At 53.0% G+C, this 24,348-nt stretch overlaps 1 protein-coding gene across 1 annotated transcript in view; it reads right to left on the minus strand.

Moving 5' to 3' along the window:
* The window catches only part of PADI3 (peptidyl arginine deiminase 3), a 28,969-nt gene that overhangs the window by 294 nt on the left and 4,327 nt on the right, over nt 1-24,348 (minus strand). The window contains 14 exon segments of the mRNA XM_004272577.1: nt 1,677-1,802; nt 4,064-4,143; nt 5,970-6,072; nt 6,168-6,312; nt 8,052-8,203; nt 9,904-10,011; nt 11,902-12,013; nt 12,117-12,220; nt 12,310-12,488; nt 14,388-14,513; nt 15,794-15,911; nt 16,878-16,939; nt 18,926-18,992; nt 21,396-21,576. Of these exon segments, the coding sequence (XP_004272625.1) occupies nt 1,677-1,802; nt 4,064-4,143; nt 5,970-6,072; nt 6,168-6,312; nt 8,052-8,203; nt 9,904-10,011; nt 11,902-12,013; nt 12,117-12,220; nt 12,310-12,488; nt 14,388-14,513; nt 15,794-15,911; nt 16,878-16,939; nt 18,926-18,992; nt 21,396-21,576 (1,663 nt within the window).

The following is a 24,348-nucleotide window of genomic DNA, read 5'->3' on the forward strand; positions in this document are numbered from 1 at the left end:
ACCCTCACTATACCCGGCAGGACCTGGGTTTGTCTTTGAGGCAGGCTTGCAAATAGCTACTCGCCTCTCCAGGCAGTGGGAGAAGAACTTGGGCTGCTAAGAAATCTGGCCAGCTGTGCATTGCCACGGGCACGTCTGCAGGGTTCACAATGACAACTTATTTCTCTGGTGACTGCCCTCCATATTGGTGGGTCATGGTGGCTGCCATGTCTGTGCTACAGAATCCCAAACTCCTACGCTGTAGCCAATTGGACCAGGGTAGACGTATGACCCCAGCTGGATCAATCAGATTCCCTCCTCGGGTGTTTGAAGTTGATATGGTGGGAGAGTTGAGTCAATCTCTGCCTGTGTCTATACTTATATGTGGCCATATTAATATTCATCCCCAGGGATAGAGAAGCAAAGGAAGCCAAGAAATGGAGGAGGAGAAGCAGGGAAGGAGAGGGATGAATGATGTAGACGCAGAGACAAGAAATGGTTCCACGCGCTCCTGATGTCCCCCACAGCTGCCCCTGGCTTTCCTGGTGTCCTTATACTGAATCTTCTGCTCTGGCTGAAGCTGGCTTGGGTGGTCCTCCTGCAAACACAAGAATCTGGACCAGTGCACAAGCTTCTTGGGGGCACAGACATAATTGCAAGGCCTCCTTAGAGATGCAGGAAGGAAAAGGAGTGATGAGAGGCTTTACAAGTGGGGGAATCAAAGTGGGCAAAAAGCCAGAAAGGGGAAGGAAAGAAGGAGGGATAAAGCAATGGTGGTGTGGACAGGCTCCCTGCAAGCCTCTGATGATGGGCGAGTCTAGTTCCTCTGGGGGACGCAGGTGTAGAGGGTTTGAAAGGGTAGGGGAAAGAAGAAGGAGGAAGCCGAGTGATTGACAGCAGCGATCTCAAAGTGTGGTCCTCAGAGAGCAGTAAGCGTCACCTGGGTGCTTGCTTGTTAGAAAGGCAGCAGTGTCTCAGGCCCCTGCTGGATCAGAACCCCTGGGGTGAGGGCCCAGTGGTCCAGGTGTTCCAGATGCAAGTTCAAGTTTCAGAGGCAAAGCCCTCAGGGCTCAGTCAAAGGCCACTTCTTCCATGAAGCCCTCTTGGATCTCCAGTCCTACCTCTTGGGCCGGAAGTGCTTTGTCCCATCTCTGAACTGCCACATCACTTTATTATACAAAGTAGATTGTTGGGACACATCCTCAGAGAGGTGAAGAGAGTTTTCCCCTGAACAGATTCGACCGGCAGCTCCTTGGGAGCAGGGAGCAGCCTTAATCATCTGTGTGTCTCACACAGGGTACCCTAAATATGTGGAGGATGGTGAATAGCTGTTTACTGGGAGAAAGGGGGCAGAATGGGCACCTGAGGTCCCAGTGGATACGACATGCTTCACATGCACAGCCTCATGCAATCTTTCATTCACTCCACAAATATCAACTGGGTCCCTGGGAGGAGAGAAGAGCCCTTCCCTGATGGCCCCTGACCAAGGGCTTGGCCAAGGAGCATTTCATAGTGACCATGACAATCAGCCCGGAAGAAGTCCTTCTGCGGGGCACCATGGGACCTCTGATTCTCCCTGCCGCCGCTACCAGCCACCACAGTCCCAAACATGGCGGCGACCAATCGTCTTGTCCACTGGGGAGCAGAGGCTCAGAGCTTAATTTGATGAAACCTTAGGTCACGGGTGGTGGTCTCACCAAGTCAGGGAAGAAGGCCACCGCCTTTCTCCTCTCCATCCTGAAGAGCTGGGGGATGTCAATGATGTCACCATCGGTCAGGCCCAGCTCCCGCTTCAGCACCTCCCAGTTCCAGTCGACGCAGCTCTAGGAGAGGAGGAAGGAAGAGGTAGGAGACCTTGCCCGTATTGGAGGGAACCCCAGGGGTCATGTCTGGTTAAGGACGGGCAGGATGCCCAGAGATCAACTCTCCACACAAACATTCTCTTTGTGCCCCTTCATCAACATATACCTGCCCCGTGTCCCACCCCTCATAGTTCTATCCCATTAGCCAGGCTCAAGTGAGAGTGTTCCATCCTTGACCCTCTCCCTTCTCTAGATCCTTCACTCATTAGGGGATCTCCTTCAGTCTTTTTTTTTTTGGCTGCGTTGGGTCTTAATTTCGGCATGCGGGATCTTTCGTTGTGGTGTGCGGGCTTCTCTCTAGGTGTGGCGCATGGGCTTAGCTGCCCCTCAGCATGTGGGATCTTAATTCCCCGACCAGGGATCGAACCTGAGTCCCCTGCACTGGAAGGCGGATTCTTAACCACTGCACCTCCAGGGAAGTCCCTCTCCTTCAGTCTTATGGTTTAAAACACCAGACACTGACAACTCCTAAATTTCTATCTCCCAACCGCTTTATAGAGCCCAGCCTCTTTGCTGAGCTCAGACGTGCAAACATAACCAGCACTTTGCATCTTTACTTGGGTGTCTAACGGGCACGTCAGATGTGACGGGTCCAAAGACAACCTCTTCATTTCCACCCATGCCCCCACCCCGTTCTTCCACTCTGTGAATGGACCCATTGCTCAGGTCAAAATCCCTGAGGTCATCCTCGATGCCTCCTTTCCTCTCACTCAGCATCCATCATCAGCCAGTCCCGTGGGCTCTACTTCCAAAATATACCCCCGATCGGACCCCTCCCCACTACCTCTACCCCTTCCACCCGGGGGAGAGGCCTCCCCGCCCGCCTGGCTGCCGGCAGCGGCCTCCTCACTGGCCTCCTGGCTTCTTCTGGTCTTGCTTCATGTGGCGGCCATGACAACGCTCCTCGAAGACCTCCAGCCACGGGAGTGGAATTGACCGAGGGCCCAGCTGCCCAGATCCAGCTCTGAAATCCTTCCTGTGCTGGCGCCCGCCCGAGGCCACACCTCCCACCAGCTGCTAACAGCCAATGGCTGAGCTCCGCAAGGATACTAAGGCAGACAGTTTCTGGGAGCCGGGACCCTCTGACGGCTGATGGGCTTGCAGAATCCCGCAGGTTGGCCGAGCCTAACTTGACTGTGTGGCAGTAAAGGATGCATCCACCCTTCCTTCCCTCTCCTTCCCGCAGGGCCAGCTCGCCCAGCCTCCTCCAGCCCCCCCTTCCCTCCTGCAGCATTGCCCCTAATAAAATCCTTGCATTTTTAACCCCCATCTTGGCACTTGCTTCTTGGAAGGCCCTGGGCTGGATATTCTGTTTGCTCTACTGGACCCACTGTCACCCATCTTATCTGCTCTGTGCCCTGGGAGGCTGCCCCTTGGGAATCAGGGGCTCCCCTACCCACAGGCTTCCGGCTGGGTTCAGCCAATGGGGGCACTGGCAGAAGGTGCGGGGGCTGGTAGGAGAGTGCAGTTGGGGTCTTTGTTCCCCCAGCTCCCTCCCTGTCAGGTCACTGTGGGTTGGCTGTGAAGTCCCAGCTGCCGTCTGGTAGCCTCTTCTTGTAGTGACCCCTCCAGGTTCCAGTAACATCTTCCTTGCCTAATTCCTCCAGGCCCAGGGGTGGTGATGGCTCCCCTCTTTCTACCCTGGGGATATGCGACAGGCCTTTGTTGATTTCCTCAAATCCTCCCTATGTCTTTGTAAATATTCTCTTTGTTAAACTTTTCTACAGTTATCCGCTTCCGAGTGCCATATGTTTCCTGCTGGGACCTACTGTCACCACTCCCCACCCCTCGCCGTAATAGAAGATATATTCTCAACACAGCAGCAGAGAGATCATTTCAAGGCATAAGTCCTCTGCTCAAATTCCCCAGTGGCCTCCCATCTCACTCGGAGTCACAGCCAAAGCCCTAGTGATGCCCTACAAGGCCTTGTGGGACCTGTCTCCCCGCACTCCACATGGGCCTCCTGGCTTGTCCTTAAACACCCCAGGCCCCTCTGTTCTACCTCAGGGTCTCGTCTGTGCTGTGCCCTCTGCCTGGAATGTTTGTCCTCCTCACATGCGCCTGCTTACCCCCTCCTTTCTCTCAGGTCAAAGTCAGGGTTTAGGGGCCCTCATCTGGGCCTGCTCCAGCCTGAGCTTTCATGAACTGCGAGCTTCAGACCCCCGTCCCCATCCCGGTCCCCAGCCACGCCCAGCTCCCACTCACAGCCCACGGCCCTGTACCTGGACAAACTTATTGTAGCTGATGAGGTTTTCATTGGAGAGGACCTGGTCGATGGAGATGGCGTTGATCTGCTGATTGCCTGTGAAGGAGAGAGAGACACGAAGGGCAGGGCGAGAACAATGCCAGCAGGGAGGGCCACCTGCTCTGGGAAGCAGCCAGGCAGAGGCCAAGTTCGCAGGTACCGGTCTTGCTGAGTCAGCAGCTCCCCGGCCTTTCCGCTTGGCCACTGTGCGAGTCTGGGCGTGTGAGGACGGCAGGGGTAGGTGGCTGCAGTGCCATGAACTTTAGACCCTCATCTGAGCACTTCGGAAGTGGCGACACCTTTTATTGGAAATGTACAGCCTCCCCCACTCCCACCGGGGCACTGGGTGATGATCGCTCTTTTTTGGCTAGTGGTGGGGCAGGGAGCTGGGTCGCCCACCTGCCACCAGTGCCAGCCCTGACGGACACCATTGGACCCTGTCCCTGACCTCCTAGAGGTGACTGCATGGCAAAGGGGCTCCCCCAGGCCCAGCTTTCCTGTAGCCTTGATGGGGTGCCCGTGGAGACGGGCATGACAGGGGAGGTCAGAGCCAATGGCTCACAATCCTCACGGCTGCCAGTTATGAAGCTCTTACCCTGTGCAGGCCCTGAGTCCAGCGCTCTACGCTCAGCACTTCATTCAGGCCTCATGGCAACGCTACAAGGTACGCATCATCATCCCCACTTTACAGATGAGGAAACTGAGGCTCAGAGAGGTAAAAACACTTGCCTCAGGTCTTGCAGCTAGGAAATGGGGGTGCTTGTGATTCAAACCCAAGCCCAGTGCTCATGAAGGGGTGAAGCCTTGACCAAGGGAAAGGAGAGGGCTTGCTGGCCACCCCCCCCCCCGCCCCAGGCTTGACATCCCCCGCACCCTAGTTGGAATCCAGACCCAGCTCCACTGCATTCTTGCTGAGGCCTCTGGGCCAGCGCCTTCCCCTCTCTGAGCCTCATATTCTGACGTGTGAAGCAGAGTGACAGTAAGCCTCACAGGCTCTCCTGAGGTCAAATGGGGTAACCTGCGTGGACCACACAGCCTGGGGGCTGGTACACAGTAGGTGACCCCTGAGATGTGCTGGGCCTCCACGGCCACCACCCTGGGTATCAGCTCTCCAGTGCCACACGGTGGCTATGTGTGGTCTGACAGCTGTGAATTCCCTCACTGCCCTGCTCAGGACAGTGCTCCCTGTAAAGCGGTACTTCTAAGAAAGATGCAGATCGCTTTCTCCCTGCCTGGTACATGAGATTTGGATTTGAGGATTTTTCCAGGTTTCATCTGAGCTCAAAGGAGTCTATGCATGGTCCTTGTGGGAGGGATGGGTTTCGGGGAAATTGTATTTCTTTCACTTTATAGCTGGGGCTTTGGGGTGATGGTAGTGAGGGGTGGTAAGGGGACGTGGGAAGTTATACTTGGGAGCTTCTAAGTTCTATGGAAGCTTTTCTCTCAGAGAGAGGTGTGGTCCAGGGTGGGACTGTTCATGAGCCCAGGCTCCAAGCCCCCAAAAGATGCTCCATTGACCAATCAGATTTTGCTCACAAACACAAGTTACTAAGATTTTCAAGACACTGAAGGGCAGAGCATCAAATCCCAAGTGCTGGACCCTTCTGAGCAGAGGGCCCTGTATGACTGCCCTGGTCACGTGCCCACAAAGCTGGCCACGTCTCCACTCTGTCCACACCCACCCCAAGCCCATCATCCATCACAGAGCTCCCTGCCAGCTCTGCCCCAGCCATGGACAGTGATATCTGGTGGAGCAAGGGATCTCACACTGGGGGGACAGCCCTGTTTTAACATGTGCCCTTCCTCCTTCAAGCCACGACGTGTCTTAATTTAGGTGACGAGGGTGGGAAAGCTGTGATGAGGGACACAGCACTGGTACCCACCAATAACCCCTTGGAACAGGAGGGCCGTGGCATGACCCTGTTTCTGCTTTTCCTGGAAGAGCTTGAAGCAGGCGCTAGGGCTGGCCAGGAGCGTCCGGAAGCCGTGTGTGGAGAGAGCAGATTCCATTGAGCTCCCCGGCCTCAGCATGGCTCCTTGGAGCTCATCCCCTAACCCAGAGCTGTCTCCCGAGTCCTTACCTTCCCATCGGGGGCAGGGACAAAGCTCAGAAACTCACCCACATGGCCCGCGGCCAACCAGTCCACAAAGAGCTCCACAGTGGTCTGCACCTTCTGCGCGTGAAGGAAGCCCCAAACCACCTGGGTGACCCTGCGGCCTCTTGACCTGGGGCCCAAGGGGTTAAAAAACAAAAGTTAACTAAAAATATACACGTATGCAGAAATGGAATGACAAGAGTTCAAGATTTCTGCAACATCTGCCCAAAAAATGCATTGCTTTTGTAATCAGGGAAGACAATAAATATATATTTAAATTGCACTCGGGGCTTCCCTGGTGGTCCAGTGGTTTAGAATCCACCTTCCAATGCAGGGGACACGGGTCCGATCCCTGGTGGGGTAACTAAGATCCCACATGCCGTGGGGCAACTAAGCCTGCACGCTGAGACTCCTGAGCACGCGAGCCACAGCTAGAGAGAAGCCCGTGCCCAGCAACGAAGATCCCGCGTGCCGCAACGAAGACCCAATGCAGCCAAAAATAAAAAATAAATAGGCATGGACTTATATATACTATAAAATGTAAAACAGATAGCTAGTGGGAAGCAGCCGCATAGCACAGGGAGATCAGCTCGGTGCTTTGTGACCACCTAGAGGGGTGGGATAGTGAGAGTGGGAGGGAGACGCAAGAGGGAGGAGATATGGGGATATATGTATACATATAGCTGATTCAGTTTGTTGTATAGCAGAAACTAACACACCATTGTAAAGCAGTTATACTCCAATAAAGATGTTAAAATAAATAAATATATATATATTAAAAATATATATATTTATATAATAAATTACACTCCAGGTGAGTTCTTGATGAGGCAGACACAGGACAGGTCAATCACACCAGGTCAGTGACCCATCCAGGCAAATCCTCAGAACCACCCTCAGACCCCATCCTCACATTCTCTAAGAGACTGATTTCACCCCCATATTCAATCACCGGCTGGGCAGTGCTTTGTAGAGTTTAACTTACATCTCTCTTGCTGCAGCCTCGCCTTCCTGCATATAGTGAGGGGAGAGGGTGATCTTTTCTCATAGCCCCGGCATATTATGTTCATGAATTTAAACCCCATTCTTCTCTTGCCTTCTGAAAAAGTATCTAATGGCATGGCCCCAACTTCCTCTTTCTGTGAGATCATGTGTTTGAGGGCAGGTAGTCCCCTTCAAAGCTTCTTGTTTCACCTGTTGTTTGATCACAAGTCTGTTCTAACTGCTTTGCTGAATTTGGTTGGCTCAGTTTGGGTCTATTCCATAGCAAATAACCATTATCATATAATTCCTTTTCTTTTTCATCAGTATCCCTGTGTCACATATTGAACAAGACATAATCAGTTACACTCTCTCTTTGTGTCACTGCTGTCTCAATTTTCATGTCCTATACCTCCCTTTTGCTCTCAGGACAAGGTCTGATATTAGTCATTTACATCATAGTGTGAACAAGCATTGATTTAAATGTAATTTCTCCTGGGACTGCTGAGACTTAAAACTTTTTCATCTATAACTATTAATTGATGTCAACATCTATTTATTTTCTGAATCAGAAGACCTAAGTCTAGTCATAACTTTGCAGCCTGTGTGACTTTTCCTAGGTCACTCACCTTCTCTGGGCCCACTTACGAAATGAAAGGGTTGGACTGAATGATCTCTTACGTCTCTGCTTGCTCCAGTCTTCTCAGACTCCCCGAGGTAAGTGTGGACAGTGTCTGGAGAACCGTCTTCTGCTCCCACCCCACCACATCCAGGTCTACAATTTCATCACTGATTTTTTCTGGTTCTCTTCCAGGAGTAGAATGGCCCCTCCCCCAGCCACCATCACCAACCCACCCTCAGTCTCCACCCCAAGAACACCTCTCTCACCCAGGCAGGTTGCCACCAAAGAGGATCCTCCCCAGGGGGTATTCTTTCCCATTGGCCACCACTGGGGGGCTGACCTCCAGGTTCCCAAAGGAATCCAGGCCACTCACAGAGATGTCTCGTGGTTCCCGAGTCACGTAGCCAAAATCTGGACCCTGGTAGGGGAAGTTGAGTCAGGCTGGGAGTGGGGAGGCTCACCAGGAAGAGCTTGAACCTACCTGTTGGGCTTTGAGCTCCTTAGAGTGGGAGTGACCACCCATTCTTCAGATGGAAGTACTGAGTCAAAGATGGAGATCTGACCTAGCGGTATTTTATTCACGCCTGCCAAGGTTGGGACACACACAGCCCACTGACTGGCCCTGCTGCCATATTAGAGAACGTTATTCCCCATGGTGATGGGAAAACAGCAGAGAGGGCCCTGGCTGCTCCAACACTCCCCATTAGACACTGAGCCTGAGGCCACGGCTTCCCCCTTTACCCTCTGCACGGCCTTCCTGCCAAGTCCAATCCAAGGCAGGTATCTGGCTGCTCTAGAGTGGCCTACTTTGGGGACAAAGAGGCTGGTCTCAGTTTTTCAACTGAGACTCAGTTTTTCAACTCTGGAAAAGGGGAGAACTTCCCAGGGCCATCTCTTAGAAGGAATTTAGACAATATCGAGGGCCAGGGGAGAGCTCCTCCCACCTTTGTGATCCAATAAGGTGCTGGAGAAGTCTTCCGTTCTCTTTGGCACGAGGGAATCTCCCCTCTTTTCTCAGGAGAGGTAGATTAAGACACTTTTTTTTTTTAATTTTATTGAAGTTTAGTTGATTTACAATGTTGTGTTAATTTCTGCTGTACAACAGAATGACTCAATTAGACATATATCTCTTCTTTTTCATATTCTTTTCCATTATGGTTTATCACAGGATATTAAATATAGTTTCCTGTGCTAGACAGTAGCACCTTGTTGTTTATCCATCCTGTATGTAACAGTTTGCATTGGTTAAGCCCAAACTCCCAGTCCTTCCCTCCCCCACTCCCCCTCCTCTTTGGCAACCACAAGTCTGTTCTCTATGTCTGTGCATCTGTTTCTGTTTCATAGATAAGTTCATTTGAAGACATCCTCTTTATTACCAATAATCATACGAGCAAACTATGTTGTATGTTTTCTTCATGTAGGCATGGAGAAGCCTCACAAACACCTTTGAGGCCAGGGCTAACATATTTTTACTGATGAGGAAACTGAGGCTCAGAGAGGGGAAATTATTTATGCAAGGTCACACAGCATGTGAGTGACAGAGCCAGGCTGACTGACTCCAAAGCCTATGCTCTTAACAGCTGCACTGTCCTGCCTCCCCTCCCCTTCTCGGGCTGCCAGATTTAGTAAAAAGATACAGGATGCTGGGCTTCCCTGGTGGCGCAGTGGTTGAGAGTCCGCCTGCCGATGCAGGGAACACGGGTTCGTGCCCCAGTCCGGGAAGATCCCACATGCCGCGGAGCGGTTGGGCCCGTGAGCCATGGCCGCTGAGCCTGTGTGTCCGGAGCCTGTGCTCTGCAATAGGAGTGGCCACAACAGTGAGAGGCCCGCGTACTGCAAAAAAAAAAAAAAAAAAAAAAAAAGATACAGGATGCCCAGTTCAATTTGAATATTAGATAAACAACAAATATATTTTTAGTATAAGTATATCCCATGCAATGTATGGGATATACTTATACTAAAAGTTACTCACTGTGTAGCAGAAATTCAGCTTTAACTGGGCATCTCCTATTTTATCTGGCAACTCTACTCCTGTCCCTAAAGAACATAGTTCCCAGTCTGGCCCTTGGGGTAATGTCTGTCAGCCCTCAGGCCTAGGCTGTGGCCTTGACCACTCACCAGGATTCTTTTGTAAGGGAAGTCCTGCAATTCTCCATTCCCGGGGGAGTCAAAGACTACTGGGAAGGTCTTGTGCGGTGCCTGAATGTAGCCCAGCTCCATCCCATCCTGCAAACATGAGGTTGCCAGCTGTGGACGGTCAGCAGCTTCCCCTGCTTGCCTGGCACTCAGCACCTTGGGGAAGACTGTTCACGGGAGTTCTGTGCCGCAGGCCTGCTTTGCCCTTGGGGCGTAGGGGTCATGATGTCTGCTAGCTGGAGGAGGGGCTGGAGGCTCAGAGAGGGGGTCCTCTTGCCTAGGGTCACACAGCAAGACAGGTCAGGAATGAACGAGAACACGGCCTTGGGGTTGTCCCTGTGCTGGGTCAGGGCAGAGTGGATACAGAGACGGGTTTGGGTGGCCTGCGATGGACAAACAGGCTGCTGGGCACCAGCCAGCACATCTGGCCTCTGCACGTGGTCCTGAGGGATTGACGGCTGGACAGGGCTGAGGGGCCCTGAGGAGGTACAGATCTGCCTCCTTTTCTTTTTTTTTGCCACGCTGCATGTGGCATGCGGGATCTTAGTTCCCCGACAAGGGATCAAACCCATGCCCTCTGCAGTGGAAGCTCGGAGTCCTAACCACTGGACCTCAAGGGAAGCCCCAGGCTTCCTTTTCAAACACGTAAACACATCCAGGTCAATCCTGAGCCCTCTGGTTCCGGAGGCGAAGATAACCCATCACTGATGAACTATGTATCCAACACAAGAAGTTCACGATTATGGGCCCAGCCCTGCCCTAAGCTCTTTACAAATATTAACTCCATCAGTCCTCATGACATGCCTATGTGGAGGGGCCATGATTACCCCATATCACCCATGAGGAAAGTGAGGAACAGAGAGATCTAGTTATTTGTCCAAGGGCACACAGCTAGCCAGCAGCATAGCCAGGATTCAAACCCAGCCTGCCCGGCTCCAGAGTCCTGCTCTGAACCACCTCATTGGATGAACCTCCAGTTGAAATGAAAGCTTCTTAGCTTGGCATTCAAGGCCTCCTACCTCAACTCTTGCCCTTCAAAGAAACTGGGCCCTGGCCAAAGAGAATAGGTGACATCTTTTCTCATGCCTCCCACCTCTGGTCCTTTGCACATACCAGTCTTCTGCCAGGAACGCCGTCCATTGAGTCTCAGCACAGCCCTCACCAGATCTGTGGCCCTAGGCATTTACTCCCCTGAGAGCTCCTTCTTTATTGACAGGGCATTGTCAGGAAGATGAAATGATGCTACACACGGCCAGCAGTGAGTGCTCGATAAACGACACAAATCCTTATCCACTCGCCAAGTCTGGTCCAGCTCAGATGCCCCCTCCAGGCAATCTTCACTGATCCCCCAGACAGAGGTGATGCCACGCGCCTCCAAACCCTGCTGGCACTTTGCCAGCACCCCTGCTCCATCTCAGACTGCTGGGTGGGGATTTCTGTCGCAGTCATTCTCTACATCAGGGCTTCTAGCCTCGGCACTCTTGACACTTGGGACCAGATAATTTTTTCTCGTGGAGGCCGTCCTGTGCATTGCAGGCTGTTTAGCGGCACCCTTGGTCTCTACGCACTGGAAGCCAATGGCACCACCTCTCTCAGTGTAACAACCAAATGTCTCCAGATGCCGCCAAATGTCCCCTGGGGGGACAAAACCACCTTCCATGGAGAACCACTGGTCCAGGTTGTTGAGGACAAGGAGCGTGCGCCCTGCACCTCTGCCATCCCCTTCAGGCTCAGCCCAGTGCCTATGCCGGATCCTATGGGTGAATGGATGTCAAGTTCAATGTCAGTGTGCTTGAGCCTCCAGAAGGTTCTGGAGAGAAGGGGAGAGCTCTAGGCCTAGAATTAGAAAGAGCAGTGCCCTGGGGAGGACGAGCACAGCCCCGTTCCTCCTGGATATTCCCAGCAGCACCCGCGTTGGGATAGGCCAGCCTCTCCCTCCAGGCCAGTGTCGGGTGAGGTGCTGCCCGGCGGCCGTGGTACCTGGATCCAGCGGTCGTTGGGGGTCTCGGCCTGTGGGCAGATGGTCAGCTCGCAGCCGGCTCTCCTGGCCAGCTCCACCACTGCATCCACAGAACACGTGTCGTTCCTCACACTGCAGACAAGCCCAGGGAGAGTGGCTCAGGACAGAGCCGGTCCTGGGGGTGGAGAGAGGGGCCACCAGGGTCAGAAGAACACCCAGCACCCCCCGGACTCACCGGCACACGTACACCTCCAGGGGCGGCAGGGCGCTGGGCGTCATAATCCAGGGCGCCACACAGAACACCACGGTGTCAGTGAAGATGGGGGATTCGGAGAAATCCTGCAGGGGAAGACCAGAGGGAAAAGAAACTGGCCTCAGGGTCCAGAGCCTGGATGGCTCGAGGACCACCGTGGACCTGAGCAAGCCGCTTGCTCCTTAGTTTCTAGAGAGGCACCAGCGGGGTGGTCGGGATCTTTCACGCCAGCGTCAGGGAAGGAGAGGCCCTCTACGAAGAAGCACTCCTCATCCCCGGGGAAGCGGGGCACCTGGTACGACACCTTGTTCTGGCCCAGCACGTGCCTGTAAGCCTCTCATGAGTCCTCGGGACCTGGGAGGGGACAGGAGGGGTGGCCATGGCTCCCGAGCGGGCCTGGGGAGCAGGAAGGGCTGTGCAGCCTCACCAACAAAATGTAAGCCAGACAACAGCTCATGCCTCTCACCTCCCACTGGCAAAGGAGAGAAAGATGCTTAATACCTGGCATGGGCAGGCCTGGGTGGGGGCAAGGGAGGGCATTCCTTTCTAAGATCAGTGCTCAGATCTTTCGGAGGGCAATTTGGTGGCATCTAAGAAGGTAATGTTGGGACTTCCCTGGTGGTGCAGTGGTTAAGAATCCGCCTGCCAATGCAGGGTACACGGGTTCAAGCCCTGGTCCGGGAAGATCCCACATGCCGCGGAGCAACGAAGCCCGTGCACCACAACTACTGAGCCTGCGCTCTAGAGCCCATGAGCCACAACTACTGAGCCCACGTGCCACAACTACTGAAGCCCGCGTGCCTAGAGCCTCTGCTCCGCAACAAGAGAAGCCACCACAATGAGAAGCCCATGCACCGCAACGAAGAGTATCCCCTGCTCACCACAACTAGAGAAAGCCCGTGCACAGCAACGAAGACCCAACACAGTCAAAAGTAAGTAAATAAATTTATTTAAAAAAAAAAGAAGAAGGTAATGTTTACCCCTAACCAGCAATTCCATGGCTAGGTATCTTTCCTAAAAAATACATGTACAAGGGTGTTCACTGGTTAATTATTCATTCATTGAATAAATATTTACTGAGCGCCTACTATGCACCTAGGAGGCATAGTTCTGGACTCAGGATGTGGCTGTGAGCAAGGTCCCTGCCCGCCAGGAACCTAGATTGTTGTAAAATCAGAACACTGCAAAAACGGTGCCTTCAGGGGACCAGATAATTTACAGCACCTCCGTGATTTGGAACACGATGCAGCTGTGGAGGAGAGGGAAGCAGAGCTAAATAAATACACAGGGAGCTGTGTAGGATGTATAACTCAATGAGAGGAACCATCTGGAAAGCAGAGTATGTACACACACACACACGCACGCGCCCACGCGGCACGCACACACACACGCACGCGCCCACGCAGCACGCACACACACACGCACGCACCCACGCGGCACACACACGCACGCACCCACGCGGCACGCACACACACGCACGCACGCGCCCACACGGCACGCACACACACACACGCACGCGCCCACACAGCACGCACACACACACACCATGCTCATCCAGTGCACACAGAGAAGAGTCGGGAAGAACACACACCAGATTGTCCACAGTGAACACATGTTAAGGGTCAGGTTTTGAGGTAAGGATAGCAAACTCTCATTTTTTATTTTACATACTTCTATATTTTTTAAATGACCATATTATTACTTGTATACATTTGTATTTTTAAAATGTAAAAAATTTTTACGTTATATACTTTTATTTGTGATAATGGAATTGTGGCTATGTAAAGCAATAGTTTGGGTGTTTTTTCTTTGGGTGGGGCGGGGAGATACAGACTGAATTATTGTAGAGGCAAACAGCCAGGGTGTCTGGGACTGGCTTTAAAATACTTCAGCAAACCGAAAAGGATAGATGGAGTAAGAGAGGCAAAATAGTGATCACTGCTGAATCTGAGTGGGTGGCACATGGGGGTTCATTACACCGTTCTCTCTACTTTTGTGGATGTTTGAAAGTTGTGATAATAAAAACTTCTAAACGTGCTTAGAACATATTTTAAAAATTCAGTCATCCGGTAAAGCCACCTGAGGCACGGCTGTGCCAGGGATGCCAGCCGGCCGGCTCTGGAGCTCGCTCAGCTGATTCTTCTTCCTCTGACCCCCAAGGCAGCCCAGGAGCCAAAGCAGAGCCTGCTCTCTCACCCCAGGTGGGGAAACTGAGGCCCCCCCCCTGGCAGGGCAGGATGGGCATGAACTCACCACAAGCATGGAAGACCCGTGCCCACTTGGCGTCACAGCTGGAGGTGTGGAGGACAAGTGTGTGGTCGTCGAAAAGGGCAATGGGACCTTGGGTCCACAGGACCATGACAGACATGTCTTCCAGGTCTGGGGAGCCAGACACAGGGCGGCAATTCAGGGCGCCTCCGACACCCCAGCCCCTCCGACTCCTGCCCGTGCCCTCCCCAGGGCAGAGGGTGCCGAGACCTGGGTCTCTGAGCCCCAGCTCTGCCCAGCCTGTGGAAGCACTGGGAGCCATCAGGAGCAAACCATGAAGATGGTTGCAAGCATGTGACATGGTGAGCTACTTCCTACCCTCTCTGAGCCTCGGCTTCCTCATCTGCCCAGAGAACCAGGAAGTATAGAGCGGCCAGCCCGGTGCCTGGCACACGACAGGTGTGCAGGAGAAGCATGTGTGGTAAGAAGCCCACCTGGGCGGCACGAAGGTGAAGTCCCCTGTCTCAGTCTCAGAATCGCTCGCTGCTGCCCTGGGCCAGCCCCTCCCTGCCCCAAAGCCTCAGCCTTCCTGTCTCCAAAACAATCATGCCAACTTTTAGACTAGCATGGGCATCTCATGTGTGAAGCCCCTGGCCCACACCAAGGATGCTGCTGCAGCACCCTTCACGGGGCTGTGCATGTGGTTCAGGATGGACTTAAACGTGGGGCGGGGCTTCCCTGGTGGCGCAGTGGTTGAGAGTCCGCCTGCTGATGCGGGGGACGCGGGTTCATGCCCCAGTCCGGGACGATCCCACATGCCGCGGAGCGGCTGGGCCCGTGAGCCATGGCCGCTGAGCCTGTGCGTCTGGAGCCTGTGCTCCGCGGCGGGAGAGGCCACAACAGTGAGAGGCCCGCGTACCGCAAAAAAAAAAAAAAAACATGGGGCATCTCTGAAACCCAGACCCGCGATGCCAGGGAGGAGGAAGAGGCCGGATTTCGGGTTGGAATCGGAAGGCTTGGACCTGCCACAGGCTGGCTGAGTGACTTTGGGGATCTCCTGACCTCTGAGCCTCAACGTCCTTGTCTCTAAATTGGGGCGATGTTGCCCTTCTGCTTCGATGGTTAAACAAGAATTTGGGTAAAGAGTCTGGCACATGACGGGTGCTCAAATAATGTTAGCATCCTCTACTCCCCTGGAGGGAGAGAAAGGTGAGTCAGCTCCTTTCCAGAGCTCTGCCCCAGCATGCGAGTGCCCGCTGGCACTGAGGATGGGGAGAGGCAGCTGCCAGCCTGAGGCAGGTTTTAAGGAGTATCAAGGTGTGTACGGGAGCTGAAACTCTGGCCCTGAGCTCTGCCTTCAGAGCTGCCTGTGGGGGTCAGAATCCCTGCAGGGTAGCTGAGCGTTGACCCTGGGAACCCAGGGACACAGGCTGCCCCGGTGCCCCCCTCGCCTTCCAGGCAGCGCACGTGCCGGTCACAGTTGTCCTGGTCATCACAGCTCAGATTGTCCCTGTCACAGTTCACCAGCAGGATGGCTCCATACCCGCTAGATCCCCAGACCCACTGCCGCTGCCAATGGCAAAGCACAGCTGATGACGGGGGCTCAGACCACACCTGTGCCTCCCTCCTCAGCAACCTCCTGACCAGCCTCCTAACCCATCCCTTCCTCTTCACCCTGCCCTGTGATGATAGGTCCACTCCTGCTCAAGAAACGGCAATAGCTCCCTACTGCACACACCATCAAGTTCAAACGACACAGCTGTCTCTCATGGCTGCCTGTGTTATGTCTCCAGCCAACATCCTCTTTCCAATAGGCAACTTCCTGATAAGATCCATTCCTTTCTCCAGGCCTTAGCTTCTGCTGTTCCCTCCACCTGAAATGCCCTCCGCCTTGCATCGCTTTGGAGCCCAGCGCACGGGGACTTCAAGGGAAGTCTTTCTTGCTCCCAAAGCCCACCTTGCCCTTCTCCGCTGAACTCCCAATGCATTAAGTGCCACCACAATTCAGCCCAAAGTTCTTTTACAGTTTCAGCCTTGGTAGATTTCTCTTTTCACCTAGATTAGGGGGTCAGCACACTACTGCCCGTGGGCCAAATCTGGCCCACTACTTGTTTTTTTAAATAAAGTTTTATTGGAACACTGTCACATCCATTTGTTTCTGTACTATCTCTTTCATCCTACAATGGCAGAATCAAGTAATTGCAAGAGAGACAGGATGACTCGCAAAGCCTAAAATATTTACTATCTTGCTCTTTCAGAAAAAGTTTGCCAACCCCCAACCTAGATTGAAAATCCAGAAGGACTTTTCCCCAGAAAGGAAGGCCTAGCCCAGGGCTGGGCACATGTGTGCTTGAAAACTCTTGGTGATGATTTTTCTCCCAGAAGATCCCCAGCCATGCCTGGTTCCTATCTGGCTCCACTGGCCTTGACATCAGCTGGGAGGCAGGGGGATACCTATAATGGTCTCCCTCCTCTTAACCCAGCCTAGAGCAGCTCCAAACTCCATGCCCCTTTCTGGGCCCAGAGATAGCCTACCTTGTCCACAAAGCCCCTATCCCGTCTGCCTTCACAGTTCAGGTCACAATCCAGGGTGATATCTGCAAGGAGAGGGCAGAAGGTAAGTCACGACAGTGCTTTCAGGGGCCCAGCACAGGCCTATGGCCTCCACATTTTAACCTCGGTCTTGGCCCATCTGGCAAATGGAAGTCATTTCCAAGGAGACACTGCCCAGAGGTGGGAGCATCTGGAGCCTCCCTCCCTGGGCTGGGGAAAGAGGCCTTGGGGAGGACGCAGGGCCAGAGCAAAGACCCAGGTCAAATGCTGCCCCCTCCAGGAAGCCTTCCCTGAACTCTCCCTCTCCTGCATCTCTACAGCCCTCGCTGTCTGGGGCACACCCTGCACTGCGCCTGGGTTGCCCTGGACATTCTTGGTCTGTATGAAGCTGCCTCGTCTCCTTGGGATGGGGCAGTGAGCCTGGACTTTGGTGTTAGGTAGTCATGGATGTGAATCTAGGCTCTGGCACCTATAGGCTATGTGGCTTCTGTGAGCCTCAGCTTTTCCCTAAATCCCAGCCTCCATCCCACTGTCTTAACCTTTCTCCCTAGAAAGCGGAGGAGATTTTACAATACAAATGAAACCTTCAAGGGAGAGAGAGAGAGAGATTTGAAATGATTTTTAAACATGTGAAAAGGCACCCACCCACCATGCAATAAGTGCATGAAACTCACAAAGCTAACATGGGGCAAAACAAGCCCAACTCCAAAGGACGCGTACAATAAGATTCCACCCAGGGAGAATTCAAAGATAGGCAAAACTAGACTGTATTATTTGGGTGTGCCTATTCAGATGATAAAATCATAAAGAAAAGCAAGGAAATACTTACCACAAGATAGTGGTGACCTCTAAGGGAAGGAGGGAGCTTTGATCAGAGAGGGGCTCGGTGGCGGGGGGCACTTTGGGGTATTGACCACGTTCCCTGTTCTATTTCTTAACCTGGGTAATGGTTGCTCAGGTGTTTGCTTTGTAACTATTCCTTAATGTGTGTGTATTCACACCCATACTCTCACGCACACATACATACATATGTACTTTGCTGTATGCGTATTTTCCAAAGAACAAGGGTGGGTGTGTGTTCAGGGAGAGGAGGTGGGGTGGTCCCCAACCTCAGTCCTAACTAAAGGGAGGCAAATTAAAGCAACAATGAGACAGCGACCTCTCAGAGTGGCCAAAAACGGAAAAGGTTGATAACGTACAGTGTTGGCAAGGCACTCCCACACTCCCGGCTGTGGGCAGGTGTATAACGTGGTACGGTCTTTTCGAAGAGCCATTTGGCAATATCTATCACAATTTAAATGTACCTTCCCTGCAACTCAGCAGTTCTGCTTCTAAAAACGCCTCCTGCAGACAAAGCACTTTCAACTTTCTTGCTAACTTTCTTGTTCTCCAAGTGCTTGTACCAACGCAAACCCCACCCCCGGTAGAAGGAGTTTCCAGTTGCACATCCTTCGCAGATAAGTATCTTCTAAGGTAAGTATCCTTTCATCTGAGCTCTGATCATTGGGGCTTTTCTCATCTGTGATTTGCTGGGGTTTTCTTTTCTGTTGTTATTGTTGTTGCTGTTTCTATTGTTTGGTTTTCTTTCTTATCGATCGGCATTCGGCATTCTCCGTTACCTAGAAGCACTGCGTCAGCTATATGCACTGCAAAGCTCTTCTCCATAGTCTGGCTTTGTACTTGTCCTCCACTGTACAGAAGTTTTCAATTTTAATACAGTCTAAGTTATCAATCTTGCCCCGAAAGTCCTGTGCTTTTGTTTTGCCTTGTTAAAGAAAACTTCTGACTGCTTTGAAGTTGAAAAGATATTCTCTTCTAAAAGCTTTAAAATTCTGACTTTCACCTTGAGATTTTTAACCCATCTGGAATTTATTTTTGAGTATGGTGTGGAGTAGGGCTCCAGGTTCATTGAGTGTCACATGATAACCACATGAGCATGGGTCTGGGTTCTGGTTCTCCATTTTTTCCGTTGGTCTATATTTAACCCTGCACCAATTTCACACTGCCATTGGCTGAGGCCCTGGACTTACCCACACAGGTGAGGTAGAGCACCGCATAGGCCAGAGGCTCTTGGCCGGAATGGTAGGAAATCTGAACCTGTAGAGAGATGGGCCCCAAGGTCAAGTTGGCTGAAGCCAAGAGCCCTGCCCCAAAACACAGGTCTTGGGGGATCTGGCAAGGAGGGGAGGAGTTCCCAGGAAACTCTGTGCACTAAAGTTGAGTTTACCAACCCAGCTCTTCCTTTAGCCTTCTCTGTGCCATTTATTTTTCCATGCCTCAGTTGGCCTATCTGTAAAATGGGAACAATTTGTGAGGGATTCCATGGAGACGTGTGTCCCGGTGCTGCCAATGACTACTGTGTGCTTTTGGCAAGCCCCTGCTCCAAAGAACAGGAGCTGGGGCTCCTGTTTCTGATCTCAGTTTTGCCATTCCTAAAATGAGGAGTTTGGACTGGGCAGGCTTTAGGGACACTCTCTTCACTCTGGGATTCAGACAGGCCTAGACTTGAGCCCAGCACCTCTGGGTTCTGTGACCTTGGCCAAGGCCCTTCACCTTTCTGAGCTACCTCAGTCTCCTCATCTGCAAAATGGGCTTTATATAGGTCCCTACCTCAGAGGATTGTAGTGCAGATTTGAAATGATCCATGTAAAAGACTAACCTTATAGGAAACACCCAAGAAATACCAGCTACTGTTATTAGAGGGCAGGGGCTGTGATGTAAGAGTCAGTGCAGAGCTCTGGAGTCAGGTGTCCTGGGCTCAGATTCTGCATCCACCATGTGAGAATATCCTGGGAAAAGTTACTGTCCTGTCTGGGCCTCAATTTGCTCAGCTGTAGAATGGGGATAATACTAGTTCCATAGATTATAGGCTATGAGGATTAAAAAAGGAAAGCACGTGACATTCTTGACACGGTGCTCACAGCACACACCCAACAACTGTCAAAGGGGAGGCCGAAGATGGTGATGATGATAAAGCAATTCCAGGCTGATGTATCAAACCCCTTTGACCCACCGCCCTCCACGTGGACCTTCCCTTTTTGGCTCTGATGTTCTCAACTCGGCCAGAAGGTTCAGGATTTTATAGAGACCCCTCACCCCTCTGTCCTGGGAGCCCCTAAATCCTGCAGTTACTGACCCCTATGTGTCAAGCCCCAGCCATGATGCTCACCTCAGGCATAAAATTACCTGGATCCCGGGCAAAGGGGGGGGAGGGGAAGTAGGGGACACTCTGATGGCCCTCCTCAGTCCCTGCGGCCCTCGGTGCCAGGGAGCTCAGACTGGGGAGGTATCCACACAGCCTCTGGCTCAGTGCAGGGCAACCAGGAGCGGCCCCTCACAGGACGGCTGGTCCTCTTGCCCTGCCCCGGGGTCCTCTGTCCTGACTCTCACCAACTCTGCTACTTACTAATCATGTGACTTCAGGTAAGCCATGCCCCTTCTTGGTCTGTTTCCTTGTCTGTAAAATGGGTTCATTCTGCCCCACCTGCCTCACGGAACTCCCTGGATAGGATAATTTAGACACATGGATGGTAAAGATGTGGGGGTGATGGAGGGAGCCTGTCCCTGGGTGTCGAGCAGCTCTGACACCTGAATTCTAGCCTTCCCACTGATCGGCTATGTGGCTCCAGGACAGTTACTCTGAACCTTGGTGGCCCCACCTGTGAAATGGGGATCAGACCCTGCCTCTCAGGGCTGCTGTCGGGGCCAGGGGAGGTCACGGCTGCCCCAGGCTGGGCGCATGGTCAGTGCTCCTTAAAGGGCCAGTTTCCCAAAGTATCGCTCCCGACATGGAGTGGGGAACTGCCACCCACACGACAAGGCCTGGTTCCCATCACCCCTTTAGGGGGCGTCCCCTGTGCCCTGTGTCGAGGGACACCCGACTTCTCCCACTTTTTAAATCCCCCCCTGCCCTGGGGCCAGAACACTGCCTCCAGCTGGGTCTTGTTAAACTCAAACTTAATGGGCAGAGAGAGGAGAGGAAGGGGAGGCATGCGGCCTCTGACAAGTGAATGGGGGTCAGGAAGGGAGTGGGTTAGGGGAAGCTGAGGCCCCTGGGGAAAGGGGTCTCCCCAGGCAATGGCTTCCCTCCCCCATCTCTGCTTTCTCTCCCTCATTCAGAGTATCAGAGACCACAAGTCAACCCTCAGCCTACAGATGGGGAAACTGAGGCCCGACACAGAAGAACTAGGACAACTCCTCCCTTCACAAGGGGTCCTGGGAAGCAAGAGAAGGAGCAAAGCCTGGCTCCTGTTCAACACTAGGAGGAAGGTGCTCTGATTATCCCCATTTTACAGTTGGGGGAACTGAGGCCCAGAGCGGTGACGTGACTCACCAGCAGACTCACAGTTTGTGTTTGTAAGTTGCAGAGCTGGCTGGCTCCAGGGCCAGGCACTTACCCACTGTGCTACCCTGCACTCTGGATAAAGAGAGGGCCCTGGGCCCTTGTGGAGTGAGATCACTGCCTCCCCATCCCTCCCTCAGACCAAGGGACCTGCTTACGTGACTGTCGTTGAGGTCGTTGCTGGGAGAGTTCATGACCACGATGATCTGCAACGCCGCATCAAAGCACCACCGCCCGGTGTCTGCATGTTCCCGGTCCCCCTCCACTCCGGGAGAGATGGAGATGTCCACACCGGGGGTTCCGTAGACCTCAAACATCTCTGTTCCCTCAGGTACTGACCTGGGAAGAACAGGGAGCCACGGGAAGTGCTAGAGGGCAGCTCTTGTTCAGATGCTTGAGCCCTGGCTCAAACCCTTGCTTCCAGGAAGCCTTCCCTGACTACCCCAGGCCTCTCAGCTTCTCACAGCAAGCTCCTGGAAGTCAAGCCTGGACCTCACACACAGATAAACATTCTCACATTCTAAGGTTCTGTGCTCGTTAACATTTCCCTTGTGAGTTCTCCAGGCATTAATTGTAGGGTTAAAAATTCCATGCTGTTCTGTGGGCCTGGGACCTCATTTCCCCACTCCAGCTAGTCTGGGAGTCCTGTTTGAAATCAGTCTCTTCATCCTCTGATTGTCTGTGGGGTGCCTACTGTGCGTGCTGGCACTGCTGGGCTGAAGAAGATACACCCACTGCCCCCGAGCCTTCAGTCTGGCTAGGGAGCTGCGGACAGCACTGCCCAGGGCAGCCAGATGGGATTCAGGGTGATGGGGTCAGGGGTCAGTGGGATCCCATGTAGGGAGAGACCACTGTGGGCCAGAGGAACCGGAAGGCTTCCTGGAGGAAGCAGCACACACATCCAGCTGGGAGATAACAGTAGCTGACTTTGGTTGAGCCCTTGCTAGGTGCCAGCCCTATTTGACTTTCTTTATGTGCCTTATGTCATGTAATCCACTCAAAAACCCCAGGAGGTAGCGAATATTATTGTCTCCCATTTTACAGGTGGGAAACTGAGGTTAAAGTAAACTGTCCAAGGTCATGGAGCTAGTTAGTGGCAGGACTGGGGTCCAAACCCAGGCCTCTGGCTCCTGAGTCCACATTCTTACCCAAGAGTAATAACAACAGTAATCATAACCCCCAGGGCTCCCATCCCCTGAACACTGACCGTGGCAGGCTTGCCTGAGACGTTCTGAATATCAGCTCATCCAATCCTCAGCACAGTCCCAGGAGGAGGGGATCATTACTCCCACTTAACATGGGGAAACTGAGACTCAGGAGGGGCAAGAGGCTTCCCCAAGCTTGCACAGCTGGCCACAACCACTACCCAGGCCCTTTCCCTTCCCTGCCTCCACGGGGAAGAAAGCAGACCTCCTCCAAAGCACCCTCTTCACTCCTCTGCCAGCGTGAGTCTGACACTTCTCGACACGCCTTTCCTTTAAAAAAAGAGAAATACATGAAGCCTAACTGTACTCCACCAGGCGGGTCCCACTCCAGGGCTTGGCCCTGCCAGGTATCCTCACCACGTGGGAGGGGCTGACACACCTGTGTCTCCTTCCAAGCAGGGCTGCCAGATTTAATAAAATACGGAACACCCAGTCGGACTTGAATTTCAGATAAACAACAAACAATTGTTTTAGTATAAGTATGTCCCATGAAATATCTGGGACATACTTGCACTAAAAAAGTATTCATTGTTCATCTGGATTTCAAATTTAACGAGGCATCCTGGATTTTATCTGGCAACCCTACTCCCGAAGCTGTCATTTCCAGGGCTCTGTCCTATTGTGCCCTGGGTGTGTGAGAATCTAGATAGAGAGACATGGGGACACAGAGACAGCGACAAAGGGACATGAAAAGATATGGAGAGACAGAGAGACAGAGCCTCATGGAGATAGACCTGGGTACGAAGGGCCCCCAGCATCCTCCCCCCAAACACAAGCTAGAGCGGAGTGCCTTGGGTGGTCCTCCTGGTAAGAAGCCCACCCAGTTCCCAGGCCCCAGCCTCTGGTTTGGGGTATCTCAGCCCAGCTCCCCTGCACCTCCCTGGCCTGGGGCTTGTATGAGGCACCAGGGGATCCCTGATGGAGATAGAAGTGCCCCTGCCCAGGAGGGACCCAAAGAAGCTGAGAGCTTTGTAGAGCCAGGACCAAGGTCAAGAGTCAGGTTCTAGCCTGGGCTGGGTGGCCCATGAGCCAGGCGACCTTGAACAGATCACCTAGCCTCCCCGGGCCCTGTTACCTCACCTGTAAAGTGGGGTAATGACACCTACTGGGCCCTCCTCACAGGCCATTGGGAGGCTCAGGCACGATAATAGATGGGCAAGTCTTTTGGAAAACCACCGGCCCAGGACTGGGGAAGGGGTTACTAGGGTAAATTAGGGCACAGGAAATGGGTGGATGGGAGCAGCTTGAAAGGGTGTACTGGGGTGTCTGGGGAAGGCTTCCCGGAGGAAGGCAGGTAAGCCGAGGACAAGGAGGAGACACATCTAAGGGGAAGGGGTTTCCACTGCAGAGCCTTAGGAGGTCAAGTGCAAACTCAGGCTGCAACGAGCTCATTTTCATTTCACCCCTATGTCATGGGAAGCCAGCGATGGTTCCTGATTAGGAGAGGCAACACCGTGGAACCATGACGAGGTGGCTAAGCCTGTGGACTCTGGGGGCAGGAAGCCTGGGTTCAAATCCCAGCCCCACCACTCACTAGCTGTGTGACCTTGAAGAAGTGACTTGGCCTCCCTGTGCCTCAGTGTCTACATCTATAAAGTGGGGTGATGAGAAGACAAAAGGAGTGTGAGTAAACACTGGGGATGAGTAAAATTTGGAGGCACCTGAACCCATGCCCTCACTTCACTGCTGGGGAAACTGAGGCCCAGAAGAGGAGAGACTAGAAGACAGGGCCCTAGACTCCCAGTCTCGTACTCATGTTCAATCCTGCAGCCGTGTGCTAGGAAGATCAAAGGGGAGGTTTCTAGGCGGAGAGGCTGCATCAGGTACAGGAGGATCTGGATTCCCCATTTCCTGGAGGACAGGGAAAGCGGCCAGAGGCTCACGAGCATGAAGTTCTTCCTCCAGC

The sequence above is a fragment of the Orcinus orca genome, chromosome 1, assembly GCF_937001465.1.
Source record: "Orcinus orca chromosome 1, mOrcOrc1.1, whole genome shotgun sequence".
Taxonomy (NCBI): Eukaryota; Metazoa; Chordata; class Mammalia; order Artiodactyla; family Delphinidae; genus Orcinus; species Orcinus orca.